Genomic DNA, 13,968 nt, shown 5'->3' with positions numbered 1-13,968 from the left:
CAAGATAGCCTTGCCATTATCAGTAACATAGCTCCAGGGTGTTACCTGCTCACTGTTGCTTCTAGAGCTCTGCGCATTCACATCACGACACACTCCTCTGAAGCACATCCCCTGCTTTGAGATTTTCTTCACCTTCCCTCTTGTTTGCTCCCTTTCTGACTATGTCCTCACTACCCTAGAGGGAGAGATGTCAGCCACATGATTGTTAGGTCTTCTGTCAGGAGCTGGGAGCAGAAAGAAATGAAAAGTGGGAAACTGAGGCACAAGAGAAACTTCTGTTTTGAAACCCAAGTTGGGCATGGAAAGGAAGACTTTTGCACCAAGTACGATAATGGTGTATTTGTTGCCTTCTCCCTTATGCTGCAATGGAGCCTGGACCGTCAGTGTAGCTTGTTAAACTACTATGCTCTCTGTCCCAAGAGTTGTTTAAACCAATGCATGTCCTGAACTAGCTAGCTCCAGTCTTTGGGAAATGCAGTTGTCATTAACACTGCATATCTCTATGCAGTTGAACTGCAAATAGGATATGCTGGAGTTTTTCCAGGACATTTATTTTCAGAAAATTATCTATCTTTTTTATCTGGCCTATAGACTTGATAACACTGAGGGACACACTGTATTTTTTATTTTAAAAATTTTACAAACATGATAATATTTTACAGGAGGGCCCCACCTTACACACATGGGAATAACTCACATGGGGATATTTTCTACTTTAGTGCTATTTATGCCCACAGTGCAAAGATGTGTGTGAATAAAGAATTTGCTAGCACTCGCTGTTTGTGTTATAGCTGTAGTTAGGCATAGACTTGGCTTCAGATTGAGAAGTACTGCAAAAAGACAAGTTTCAGAGTTTGCAGTTCATTTCTGGTACTGTCCTGGTAAAATCCAGCCATCTAGGCAGACAGGAGGTTAGGTAATCATCCCCATGTAGGATGAATGGTTTTCTAGAGCCAGGTGCTGACACCAGTCCTATCCCACAACAGCTACCATCGTCAGGCTCAATAGCTTGGAATTTGGAGTAGCTATGCAGAATGTAAGCAATGCAGCTTTGTTCCTCCCTTCAGTCTGAGCTGCTGACCCTCACACCAGACCCAGCAGTTTTTTGGGTGGGACATTCTTCATTGCTCTCACTGGAGCATAAGTCACTTTCCAGTAAGACTTCACTAGCTTTTGAGGATAGAAATAATGAGCATAATCCACTAAATGTTTAGTGAACTTGCTAACAAGAGGGGAGAGAGATTGACAATAAGGAACCATATGGCACTTTTAATGCACTTTAGTTGTCCTAGTCATGAAATGTGCTACGCTGTGACTTGCCTTTTCCCTTCCCTGCTGTCCCTCTATGGATCAACTCCAGCTCTATGGACAGACCTCACTGGAGCAGCTCTGACCACCTTGGTGTCACTGTCCCACAGCAGTGACACGCAAGTGGGTGGGGACACATGGTGCCCCTGAAGCAGCAGCAGGTCAGGGGCGCCTACATTTGACTCGATGCAAAGTGGCAGCTTAAGTTTTGCCCTCCAGAGATCCAAAAAGCCAACAGCAAAAATGTCTGCCTTGGTACAAAATGAAGGTGTGAGACTAGTCTTTCATTTTTGCTTGCATACACATGCACTTATCCCTTAGGTGTTTACAAGGTTTGATGGCAGCTGAATGTCGGGTTGAGTGTTAGAGTTAGGGGCTAAAACTGTTTTTACATGACATAAAAAGAGTAGTCTTCAATTTTCAAAGACAGAGCCATGAGAAGAGGCGTGGAGCAAGGGAGGGTCAATCTGAACAGCAGAAAAGGCAGATCTAGCACAGCTTCTGCAAAGGGAGAAAAATTTCTGTTTTTGATGGTGCCAGCAAGTGGGATGGTGTCAGGGCACAGGTGGTACTCAGGGACCACACCATCGGGATGTGACTTTAGTGACAATAGATGAAAGTAGTATTAATTTAGAAATTTCTTCAACAATACTGTGAAAATAAACTAATATAAGCACTTACCCAAATTGCTGTTGAAACTAGTGCATTTCCTTAAAGGATAAGTGACTCTATCAGTCTTTTTCTTCTCTTCTGTAGTCATTATTTTGAAGCCTATTTCCACAGAATCATAGCATCTTTTGAGTTGGAAGGGACCTTTAAAGATCATTTGGTCCAACTCTCCTGCAATGAACAGGGACATCTACAGCTAGATCAGATTGTTCAGAGCCCCATCCAGCCCCATCTCAAATGTCTCCAAGGACTGGGCATCCACCACCTCTCTGGGCAACCTGTTCCAGTGCCTCACCACCCTTACTGTAACAAACTTCTTCCTTATATCCAATCTAAATCTCCCCTCTTTTAGTTTGAAGCCATTTCCCCTTGTCCTGTCACCACAGATCCTGCTAAAGAGTCTGTCCCTTCTTCCTTGTAGCTTCCCTTTAGATACTGAAAGGCTGCTCTCAGGTCTCCCCGGAGTCTTCATTTCTCCAGGCTGAACAGCTCCAGCTCTCTCAGCCTGTCCTCGTAGGGTAGGTGTTCCATCCCTTGGGTCGTTCTGCCATACTAGCACTTCATCACTCTCTTTACAAAGGAGTAAGTTCCCTACTCTGACAAGGAGTTCTTTGCTTCCATTCCGTTCTTTGTTTTCTTGTGTTGCAAAGCATTAGATACCAATAAATGAAAATCTGCTGTCACACTGCCAGAGTAAACAGAATGCTTTATTTCACTTTTCTATTTATTTCTACCTTTGCTTTTAAGTACAATAGAATTTCTCTGAGTTTCCTACTTCCTTTAAGGGTTTGGGTTTTGATGTCTTTCTTCCCAGCACTTTGGGACTCTCTGAAGTTAACATTTCACTCAGTTTATCTTAAAAATCTCCATCACAGTTGCTACATAACGTTCATCTGGTGGGGGCTTCCTTGGGCTGCCAGGCTGCAGGAACTTCTTAATTGTAGGCATGTTGCTCATTTTGGTTTTAAAAGCCTGAAAAATGAAAGCAAGAGAGATAAATCCCAATGATGTGAGCAGCAGCGTTCCTTGCAAAGGACACTGGATAGCTATTTCCCCCTGCTGGTAGGATAGATTCAGTCAGGTGCTGAGCAGGTCTATGCAGGCTCCTTCTGTCTAACACGAGAATGACCCAGCTGCTGCCAAAAGCTTACTCTTACCAGCAAAAGCAGTGCTGAAGCAAGCAACACCTAGATCTGCACTGCCTGCAAGAAACTGAAGGCAAAACTGCAACATCCAGGAGCGTCAGGGATTAGTTTGGAAGGTCTATGTACACTAACCAAGTTCATGTCCTTTTTCTTTCCATTGCTTGTTATGGCGGTGCAAACTTAACACCTAGGCAAACCAAATTAGCAACATGATTTCCATTTTTACCACAAGGCACTTCTAAGATTGTATGGGTGAAGGTGAAAGGGCTGGAAGCAGTCTTTGCTCAAGTCAGTTGTCCTGTGGAGGCTTCTCATGCTATGTGTCTCACCTCAACACAGCCAAATTATTTGCATGGAGCTGGCAAATAAAGCATGGGCCTCAGGCCAGTTCCCTTCTAGGGTTGTGTGTGGTGGCCAAGATGAGGATGACTTGGCATCTCAGATGACAAGAGATTCCTTCTCTCACTGTACAGTCTGAGGGGACTCAGTGGTGCAGGATTTGAACATCTGGAGACTCCACAGCTAGCTCAGCAATATTACATACATGAGAACCTCCTCTGACAATGGGACTAAGGGAGAGGAGCTTCACAGAACAACAGCCATTTCTTGCTGGCACATGTTTGGACATTTCCACAGACTAAGTTTGTTATTGGTATTAGATAGTATTTACAAGCAGGAGACAGGAAAATGAAAACAGAGCAGCTTAGATCAGTGATTTCCTTAGAATGACATTGATTTCTATTGAGATGGCATATGCCACTTGAAGAGGGAGAGGTATGCCTTAACAGGGTTAAACAGGGGCTTGGTGCCTTACAACAAATCAACAAAATCCATTCCCTGGTGTGTTTTATGTTAAACAAACATAAACATTGATAGTTTGTTGAAGAGCCCACAGTATTGATTTACACAGCATGGAGAGACAATCACTGCAGGATTGCATTAAATTTTTGAGGTCTTTGTATTGTGTGGTTCCTGAATACGGGCGTGTTCAATAACATTATTACCTGCAGCTGAGGAAACCCAGAAAGCACAGAAGGTACTTTCTCCTCCACTGCCAAAATAGCTTCCAAAAGCTGAACATCTGCCCAGCTGAATCGGTTGCCCACGAGAAAGTCTTGGCCATGCTGTTTCAAGACCTGTAGAGCACAAGAGAATGTGGGTTGCAGATGATACCTGGCAGCTAAGCCTTATGGCACAGCTGTAGAGATAATCAGTGATTACAAGTGATTGTAAGTGAAGTTTCAGTTTTTAGCTAGAGATCTGTGAGCCCAAATTGCTTCACTGTTGTTGGAAAAAATCAGAACTTCTAGTACACATATTACAAACTCTGGTGTCAACGGTTCACGGGCGTTAGGCCCGATTCCGTGACGAAGGGGACGGGGGACCCAAGGGCCCACGTCCCGGGAAAAGGGGAAAGGGGAAAAGCGTAGGGAGATGGCCCTGAGAGCAAAGAACAGCGGCAACAATCTGAGGAGAAACAAACTAATTTACTAAATAAGATATCGGAATGCAAAACAACACACTATAGTACAATATAATTACAATTTAAGCTGATAAATCCAATACAGAGAGAGAGAATGTCCCAAAATCAAGGTAGGCCTTACTCTACTACCGACGATAAGACGGCCGGAGAGCGAGGTGCTGCCAAGACGAGAGACGGCGGAAAAAGGGATGAGGTCTCGTGATCTGCAAGTTTTTATACTGTGAGCTTTTATCTTTTCCCTCCGTCTGGAAATGGTAACAGAGGAGCAAAGTACCGTGGGGACTGTAGTAGTCCTTCTCTTCTGAGAACCAGGTATATCCACTACATGATGTTATGATGTGGAATATCAATAACCGAAAATCACAAAACCATGACATCTGGTCATTTGGTAATGATGAGTGATGATCAGTACTGGGAAAACAGACAAAACCACACGCTTAAATAAGCTATTAATATTCATAAGATTATAAATAGAGATAATGGAGGAATTGAAGAGAGTTTATAACATTGCCACTGTCATGGTTTCATGATTTTCGGTTATTGGTACTCCACATCATAACATCATGTAGTGAATGTACCCGGTTCTCAGAAGAGAAGGACTACTACATTCCCCATGGCACTTTGCTCCTCTGTTACCATTTTCCAGCCGGAGGGAAAAGATAAAAGCTCGCAGTATAAAAACTTGCAGATCACGAGACCTCGTCCTTTTTTCCGCCGTCTCTCGTCGGCAGCACCTCGCTCTCCGGCCGTCTTATCGTCGGTAGTAGAGTAAGGCCTACCTTGATTTTGGGACATTCTCTCTCTCTGTATTGGATTTATCAGCTTAAATTGTAATTATATTGTACTATAGTGTGTTGTTTTGCATTTTAGTTTGTTTCTCCTCAGATTGTTGCCGCTGTTCTTTGCTCTCAGGACCATCTCCCTACCCTTTTCCCCTTTCCCCTTTTCCCGGGACGTGGGCCCGTGGGTCCCGTCACCTTTGTCACGGAATTGGGACTAACGCCCGTAAACCGTTGACAACCACTTAGATATTTAATTTATGGTTATGTTTAACATACAGTATGCAAAATTACAATAGCTAACCTAAGAGAATCCCTGCTTTTGGGAGCAAGTTGTTATAGGAACTTCTAGGATGTTGAGCCTTTATTATTGTTTTCCATCAAAACTAAATGAATGTTACAAAAGTGAACACTGTTGCCAGATCTTGTGGGTTTGGTTCTTTGTTTCTGCAAGTGAGGCATGCAGAAATCTGAGGCTGTTGTTTTACTAAGGCAGTCCTAATACCACAGTTGTTTTGTCTCTCTATCTGATTTATTTGCAAGGGATTTTTGCATTCTTCAAATGAAAGGGCTCCAACTAATATTAAGGATAGCAGAGAACAAATACAAGAGTGGAATTTTCTCTCACAGAAGAAAAAAAACAAAAAAACATATGTGCTTGCTTTTACATCAGTAAAAAGATATGCTGTGTAAACTGAAAACATTTCACTTTGTTTGCTTGGTAGCTGTTCCAATATTACAGCCCTGACAACACAAGCGAACAAACAGAAGATTTGCTGTATCATTTCCCCTTCTTTGTTAGAGCCAATAAGGTTGAGGATCTTGATCTAACTGCACCACAAGTATGTTCTTACTTTTGGGAAAGTTTCTGATAACTGAAATGCAAGTTTTCTAGGCACATCCTCACTGTCACGTACCTTTTCAAAGACAGGGAAGTACCTCTCTGTTGCCTTCTCTGCAATTGAAGCAAGATTTTTCTCTTTTGCCTCAGGTGGAGAGAAAGGAAACATCAAAATCAGCTGCATCAGATCAGATATTCCTTCCACATACATGTCAATCCTGTTGGTGGGGAGACAATAGGCAAGAGCATGGGAGTTATTTCATCTGTATTCCAGTTAACTAAGGCAACTTACAAGAATTGCATATTATGATCACAGTGCCAATTTTCATAGCCAAAACTAAATACAAAATAAAGCTAGGTGCGTTTTAAAAGGACTAAAAGCCCGTTTCTATTCAACAACATTTCATAAGCAGTGGTTAAAACTTGAACATAGGCGAGAGATTACTTTGTTGTGTTAGCTTTTCTCACACTTTTCTATTAGATTTACAGGGTTGCATTTGTTCTGTAATGCAGCTATCAAATAACAGATTGCTCATTAAACAAGAGGAAGTGTTACGATACAGGGCTCTCTCCTTCAGGTCTTTCCCGTAGAGATTGTATTTCCCTGCTATGTAGCTGAGAATGGCTCTGGACTGCACCATCTTCATCCCGTCGATCTCAACCAGTGGCACTTGATGGAACAGCAGGGATCCATCTAGGGCAGAAAGTCGAAGGAGAGCTTGTTAATTCCTCCTGGACTTCTAGCTTTACAGGAGAGTGCTTTTCTTTTGCAGTGTAGATAACGCACACCTTGCCCTAACTCTGAAACTCCATGTGGTTAATTAACATTGTGGGAAAGAAAGATCAAACGCTGTCTGGTAGGCATCAGGTTTGCAGCTCAGTCAGTGCAGTGCAGCTGGGCCCCATGCTTTGCAGCTTTGCCAGAGCTGCAATGCCTGATGGAAACTGGCACCGCTCCCTTGTACTGGCCCCTGACCCTGTTGGCAGGAGAAGAGTGACCCAGCAGTTCCAGCCCCGGGGATCTGAGGAGAATGAAGAGCTGTGTTAAATCTGAACTTCAGAACAAAAAGTCCAATTATTTTGAATGCAGATCAGTTCCCTGGCAGGCACATAATTATGGGTGGAAATGAAAAAAAGAGGCAGTACCACAGTAAGACTGAGCTACTGGGATAAAGGGACAGGTCAGGGCACTGGGAGCAGCAGTGCCAGGTTCATTGTGAAGCAGCGAAGCCAGGGACAGGGAGTGTGACAGCAGCTTGCTGCTTCACTAAGTCTTGCATAGTTGCTCCAGAAACAAGACTTCAAGCATTCCTGTAGTTTTCCATTACCTGACCGTCTGTTCCCAGTTTCATTCCACAACAACTCAAACCCATCCAGCCATGCTACCACTATCCCCTCCTGCCTCTGTGCTGATAGCCCTGTTTTCTCCTGGTGCTGGAAGTAATCTGGCTGATCCTTTAGCAAGGCTGCGCTGTGACCTTGGGTTCAGCATAGCAAAGCCAATCTTTTCTAGTGCAGTTTTCTGCTGGACTCATTTGCCAGCTTTGGAGATACTCCCTGCTCCAATTACATGTTTAGGGGCACCCAAAGAACAGTCCTGACCTGTTAAAATCACACTGAAACTCTAAATCCAAGTAGACAGCTGCCACTTTGCATTGCTCAAAGTTAAGCATTTATTTTAATTGCTTGATTTTTATTAATTGCACATTTCTTCCACGTATAAGAATTCACAGCACCTTTACCTACTCTCTTCTCCACAGAGCACTAAAAATACTCTGCTAACCAAGAATTAATAAAAACTCTTCACTACATCACTAATTTACAGCTTAAATTCAAAAAGCAGCTCTCTTTGTGGCAAGGAATAGCTCGTTTATTTCTCATAAACACTAACAGAATGATCATGTGTCATCATGTCTTACCAGAACACATCTCTGCAGATTAAGAAAAAATATCACCTGTAAAAAGACCCCTATCTAGCAGAAATACCATAGGACGGGAAAAATAACAGCTATACAAGCATACTTCTCAGCAAGAAGTTGCACTAAGTGGATAATAAATCTTACTTTCTGTCCCTTGATAAGTATAGTTTAGCAAATGTGAGAACACTGAATGCCTGGATTGTTTCTTTTCTTCAGAGAAGAATTTTCGTCTTATGACCATCAACAGGCTGCTGCTTCTGGTTTTGCAATGGAACCACTTCATATAACTACTGCACATAACACACATGTAGGATTTAAAGCAGTTTGCCACCCATTTTGCTGACTGTATTGTGTGTCTGATGATGGTCTGTGGGCATACATTAAGGAGCTACAACCTGGGCCTGTTTGTCACAGAACAGCAGTGCTTCTCGACATCAACCTGTGGCTATGTAGATTGAGCCAAGCCACCTGGTCTCAGGCCAGTGGGTACAGGCCTGGCCAGGGTGATATACTGGAGTCTCTCAGTCTCCAAAGCAGCTGTCTGGCTGCAAGGTGCCCACTGGGAACAGTTCCTGGCCCAGGCTGATTCCCAGAAAGTCCTGGGGGATTGCTAGAAGACCATCAGCTGGCACAGGCCAGAGCCGCACCAGGCCAGTGGTAACAGTGCTCTGGAGCCTGAACACAGGGCACCCTGGCACAAGGCACACTGGCAGGGAGAGAGAAAAAAAAAACTGGAGGGAAAGGGAGTGGTGGTTACTCATGTTCAGTCCTGCTCTGAACATCTGGCAATGCTCCACCAAATGACTAATATTTTTCTTTCTTCAATTTATTGTATCAAAGCCAACCTTTTTCTTTGTGCTCTGAGCCTCTTAAGCTCAGTATACATATATACATAAAGAGCCTGGATTTTCCTTAGAAGACTTCCCTGTCTCTTTTCATCGTCATTTAATTTTCCTCTCTGGCTATGGATAGGCTTTGTTAATAAATGCAGAATTATGCCATTCTGTTTGGGTTAAATATCTTTGAGAAGGAAATTCAGATTTGGGTTTTCAGTACCTAAGCTATTGTATTTAGGGCTATATTTGTTGTCTTTACAGCACACAACCCTCCCACATTATCAGATTCCTAGCCAACTACACCTGCAATTGATCTCAATGATACCACTTTTTTTACTGCTGTTGTTTTGTTCATTTTAGTTTTGTTTTCAGCTTTTCTTTAAACACAGCTTTCCCCATTTGGGGCAACCAGAACAGCCAAGTCCTTTTCAAGGCGTCTCTTTGCTGCACTGGGATGTTCCTGCCGTGGGCAGCAGGAAAAGTGCAGGACAGGCACAGCTGGCAGTGCACCGCACAGGCCCAGCTCCTTCCCTGCCTGGGTAGGAAGGCCTTCTCCTTTGAGGGTGGCTGCAGAGGGCTTCGAACTGGGCTTCAGCTGACCATGTATGAAGGCTGGTGGCTGGGGGTTTGCACTAGTGTTGGAATGGTCTCATTCCTACAGTTTACGTGAAGGCTTTTTGGCTGCTTGGACCATGTCAGACTTACCTGGGGGAAGGTTCATGGTTCTGGCTCATCCAGCACAGCTGGCCTCAGACCTTACTGCCACGTCAAGTCCTACCTTAAACTTCCAAAATTCTGCCTACTGTTTGCACATGAGGGTTTGCAGTGTATGGAGAAGGACTATCACTGTGGGATTCACACAGAACCTAATACAAAGGCCACAGATGCCTTTCACTCAGGAGGTTTATCTCTACCCCCCTGAAGATTAAGTCCTATGCAAAGATATGTCTTCACTAGTCAGCTCTACGACACCTCAACCGGCTTGCACAGGCTGGCCACAATCTCAGTTCAGCTCTCTGCCTACAGAAGACGGTGGTCACATCTAAACCACAATTTGGAAATGGGTCTGGGCCTCAGCTGGCTTCAGAGAGTGCTGTCTGCCCTGCATCAAAAGTGTGCCAGGAGCCATGCTAACAGTCCAACAGCACTAAGCTGCACTAAATAGGAACATTTGCTAGTCATATTTAATGTGTTACTGTGAGCACAGTCATAGAAGCTATGACTTCTATCTTGTAGGAGTTATTTGGCACTGCAAAGAACAGGTTACAGAAAACCAGTGTTTCTGCATTCTAGATGTACACCTAGAAGTTTGCATTGGTTTAAATGAACTTCTTTTAAATCACAAATGTAGCTAAATATGAGCAACTTTTTGATGGCCAAAGCCTTAAGCATCATAGTCTTACCTTTGATTAACTTCAATAATTGTTCTCTTGTTTGCAGAAAAATTTCTTCAAACTGGAAAAGAAGACAGAAGAGCTCTTTATGTTTCTGGCATTTTTCTCTAAGTGACTGCACATAACCTCAAGCAGAACAATCCAGCCAAGCAAAACACGATGAGCTGGGCCTTCAGCTGTGCTGTTTGGCTATGAATCCCCTGAGGACTCCCCACCCATCCCATGGATGGATAGCAGCGGAAGGGCCTGGCCACTTCTGCCTTGTTGCACTGATTCAGGAATTATTGGAATGCAAGCAGAAGTCAGACACAGACATCTACAGGGTAGAGCAGGCTACAGCCAGTGCCAAGGGAAGCACAAGGTAAATCAGCTCTTTTTAACACCACCCCAAGAGCATGTGGGTCAACATCATTTTTTTTATACACTTTGCAAATGCAGTCTAAATAAGACTGAGCTACAGTGATTTTGCACAACTGGAAAACTTAGATTCATTAAAGGTCTTTTAAAAAATTTCCATTTAGACCCTGTATGATTACTTCAGAAGACTGATGCTAGCTCTGTGAAACCTAAAGCTCCACTGAGTTTGCATCCCAAATGCCAGCCACTGAACAGGGTAGGTCCAAATCTAAATTAATTAAAAAAATAATTTATTCACCCTTTTGCAGTCACTTATTCCCTATGTGCATATTAATTTTTTTCACACAGAGTCCATTTAAAGAGCTGAGTATCAACCAACCTCCACTCCAGCTGCAGCAAGCAGCCATCGGATGGTCTCCATTCGCCCTCTCCCATTGATATACGTGAGCCTGGGCTTCCCCGACATGCTTCTGAGCTCCCAGTGCCTTGAAAAATATTAAGCTAAAAAGAAAACCTCATAACACAGGTGTAAGTACCATTATTTGAGGGGAAAAAAAGAGAAAAGCCTTTTATTCTCACTACATCTGCTGCAAGTGTACATCATTTGACTTAAAATATAAGAGATGGATTAGTGACAACACAGCTTATAGAATCACAGAATCATTAAGGTTAGAAAAGACCACCGAGATCATCTAGTCCAACTATCAACCCATCCCCACCATGCCCACTAAACCATGTCCCTCAGTGCCACATCTACACATTTCTCGAACACCTCCAGGGACAGTGACTCCACCACCTCCCTGGGCAGCATGTTTCAAGGCCTCACCACTCTTTCTGAGAAGAAATGTTTCCTAATTTCCAATCTGAACCACCCCTGGCACAGCTTGAGGCCATTACCTCTTGTCCTATACTAGGAAAGGAAAGATGTGCTGAGTGGTAAAGCTTTTCCAGTGCTACTGGAAGGGGTTTTCATGGTTATCTGCAAACACCGGCATGTTTAAACAAGCAATCTGAATACTGAGCTGGAGGGGGAACCTTACTGCATTACAAGACATTAATACAAAGCCACTGGAAATCCTACCATGCCCTCAGGGGTATGACCCTCATTGCCATGATTCCCACTGAAAAGAAGGAAAGGAAAAGGTGTTTTACTGCTAGGCTGAAATGTGCCTAGCTTTGCTTGCCAGATGTCAGAATGCATCACGCAGCTTCAGCTGTCATCCAGTTCTTTCTTTAAGTAAATGAATCATTGATCTTCCCTCTGTTTCAAGAGGCAGGTTGAGCTGCCTTGGCAGTCATAGAATCATAGAATCACTGAATCACAGAATGGCTTGGGTTGGAAAAGACCTCAAAAATAATCTAGTTCCAACCCCCCTGCCATGGGCAGGATTGCCAACCACTAAACCAGGTGCTAGATCAGTCATCTTGGATGGCCTCAGCCTGTCTCCTTGTTGCTTATGGTCCCCTCCAAAACCAGAACTGCAGCCCGGCTGCACGGCTGCAGGTACCCCCAAAATGTCCCCCAGGGCACTAGGGAGTATGTATGCCCAGGGCCCTGCACACCAGCACACCATGATCTCTGCAGTTCCCATCACAGCACACACCTTTGCGCCATGAGGGTGTGTGGCACAGGCAGCAAGTCAGTATGAACCTGCTTCATGCAGTACAGACAAACAACTGGGCTGTTTGTGTTGAAGCTGGATCATAGAGATCGTAGAGCCTTAGTTGCTCTACGTTCCATTGCCCTAATTACTAAAAAATGGGACTAGAACTTCCCCTTCACAAACATGTTAGTGTCACATGCTACAGAATGGGAGAAAAAAAGCTTAAAAATGGGTATTTTAAGCATGTCCCAAAACCAAAACAAGACAAAAACAAACAAACAGAAATCCTACAGATTATCTCAGTTTTCTCAGAGCTAAAAACAAAAGCTGCAATAGTAATACTATTGCTACCAGTGACTGCACCCACACTTCTTTTTCCATTTAACTAAGTTTCAGTGTGTTCTAGTAATATTTTCTCCAGATCACAGTGCTTTTTAAGTGTGCTTAAAATGATGTACATTCAGATGATACTTTACCAAAACTTCATTTTAAAGAGCAATCAAAACAATTCTGGTAAGAATTAAGTTATGCTTTTACAATAAGAAAGGACTGTTCATGTGATTTTGACAACATAATCCAAATACTCAACAGAAGAGAAATTATCACCTCTAGTTTTAGAACGCACACAGCTGTTGCTAATTAGGGTTCTGCCTGTAAGACAGTGGTTGCATTTGATCCTACAAATGATCAGTGAACAGTTTTTACGACGTGACTGTACAGCTTATCTGTCTCTCCACAGCTAACTGGTGCCTCTTCATCACCATGCTTATCGGAAACATTGCATCGTATCATTCCAACACACCGTGACCCTGTTTGTAAATAGAACGTTAACTATACAGCCAAGGATTCTACAACTGCACAACAAAACAGAGGGATCACAAGCAGACAATAAAAACTTTCTGTCAGCTGCAGCTTTCTAAAATAAATAATAATTCCATCAGCCATAAGTGGATTTTAATAATCTTAAACCTCTGACAGAAAGAAATACTTGGGTGGGTTTTTTTTTGTTTGTTTGTTTTTTGTAGTCTTCTCAGTCTTAGATCCACCAAACATTACCATTGACTGCAAAGGGCCCTGCCACACATAGCTTGTATATTGACACTCATGTCACAGTGCCTGGATCAGGAGCTGAGTCTTGGACACATGCCCATGTGCCTGTTGCCACTGGAGATGGGCAGAAACCACTCAAAACTTGCTGGAGCCCTTTGTCCTTCTGAAAAGACAGCCTGGTGCTTGGCAGGAAACTGTGGGTGCAGTCAAGCTCTCAGCATCACCACTTCAGTGGAAACCCACAAATTGCTCTTGCTTCAAGTACAAAAGTTAGTGGATGTATCTATACACATATACGTTCACCGCTTTTGCCTAGGCTCCGTATTTCTATCCTACTCACTCCCTCAGCGGTTAAGAATCTGCTTTACCCAGATGTGAACCACACTGCAGGATTAGTTCCCCAATTAAAAAGATCTTTCTTGCTATATATATAGTAGCCCAAACACTTAAAGGGAGTTTAGAAGTCTGTACTTACCTTCTGAGCTCAGTCTCCACTGCTTATGGGTGTGGTCTCACTTGGTTTAACTTGGGAGCTCCTCCTGCACCCAGGCAGCTCCCAGCCATACCCAATGAGAGACAAATT

The 13,968-nt window shown here is 43.4% G+C and overlaps 2 protein-coding genes across 5 annotated transcripts in view; both read right to left on the bottom strand.

The window, feature by feature from the left end:
• Positions 1-142, bottom strand: part of LOC110395443 (glutathione S-transferase-like) — a 22,352-nt gene extending 22,210 nt beyond the window's left edge. Inside the window, exon 1 of one of the 2 annotated variants that reach the window (XM_021389841.1) lies at positions 46-142. In XM_021389841.1, the coding sequence (XP_021245516.1) occupies positions 46-108 (63 nt within the window). In that variant the 5' untranslated portion in view covers positions 109-142. The remainder of the gene's footprint in view (positions 1-45) is intronic. The other variant, XM_021389842.1, reaches the window with a different exon arrangement.
• LOC110395444 (glutathione S-transferase-like) lies at positions 2,664-13,968 on the bottom strand. 3 transcript variants are annotated; one of them, XM_021389844.1, is made up of 7 exons: positions 13,861-13,968; positions 11,111-11,232; positions 10,384-10,435; positions 6,787-6,919; positions 6,302-6,443; positions 4,127-4,258; positions 2,664-2,949 (listed from the first exon to the last, which is right to left on the bottom strand). In XM_021389844.1, exons 2-7 carry the CDS (start codon positions 11,195-11,197, stop codon positions 2,824-2,826), a joined length of 672 nt encoding a protein of 223 aa, XP_021245519.1. In that variant the 5' UTR covers positions 11,198-11,232; positions 13,861-13,968; the 3' UTR covers positions 2,664-2,823. The 3 variants fall into 3 exon arrangements, with proteins under 3 accessions (XP_021245519.1, XP_021245518.1, XP_021245520.1); XM_021389843.1 differs by having other exon boundaries at positions 11,111-11,245; positions 13,861-13,961; XM_021389845.1 differs by lacking the exon at positions 4,127-4,258 and having other exon boundaries at positions 11,111-11,245; positions 13,861-13,961.

Source organism: Numida meleagris, chromosome 3 (genome assembly GCF_002078875.1).
Source record: "Numida meleagris isolate 19003 breed g44 Domestic line chromosome 3, NumMel1.0, whole genome shotgun sequence".
NCBI lineage: Eukaryota > Metazoa > Chordata > Aves > Galliformes > Numididae > Numida > Numida meleagris.
Note: the sequence above shows the minus strand (reverse complement) of the source record. Positions and strands in the feature narration are given on the sequence as shown.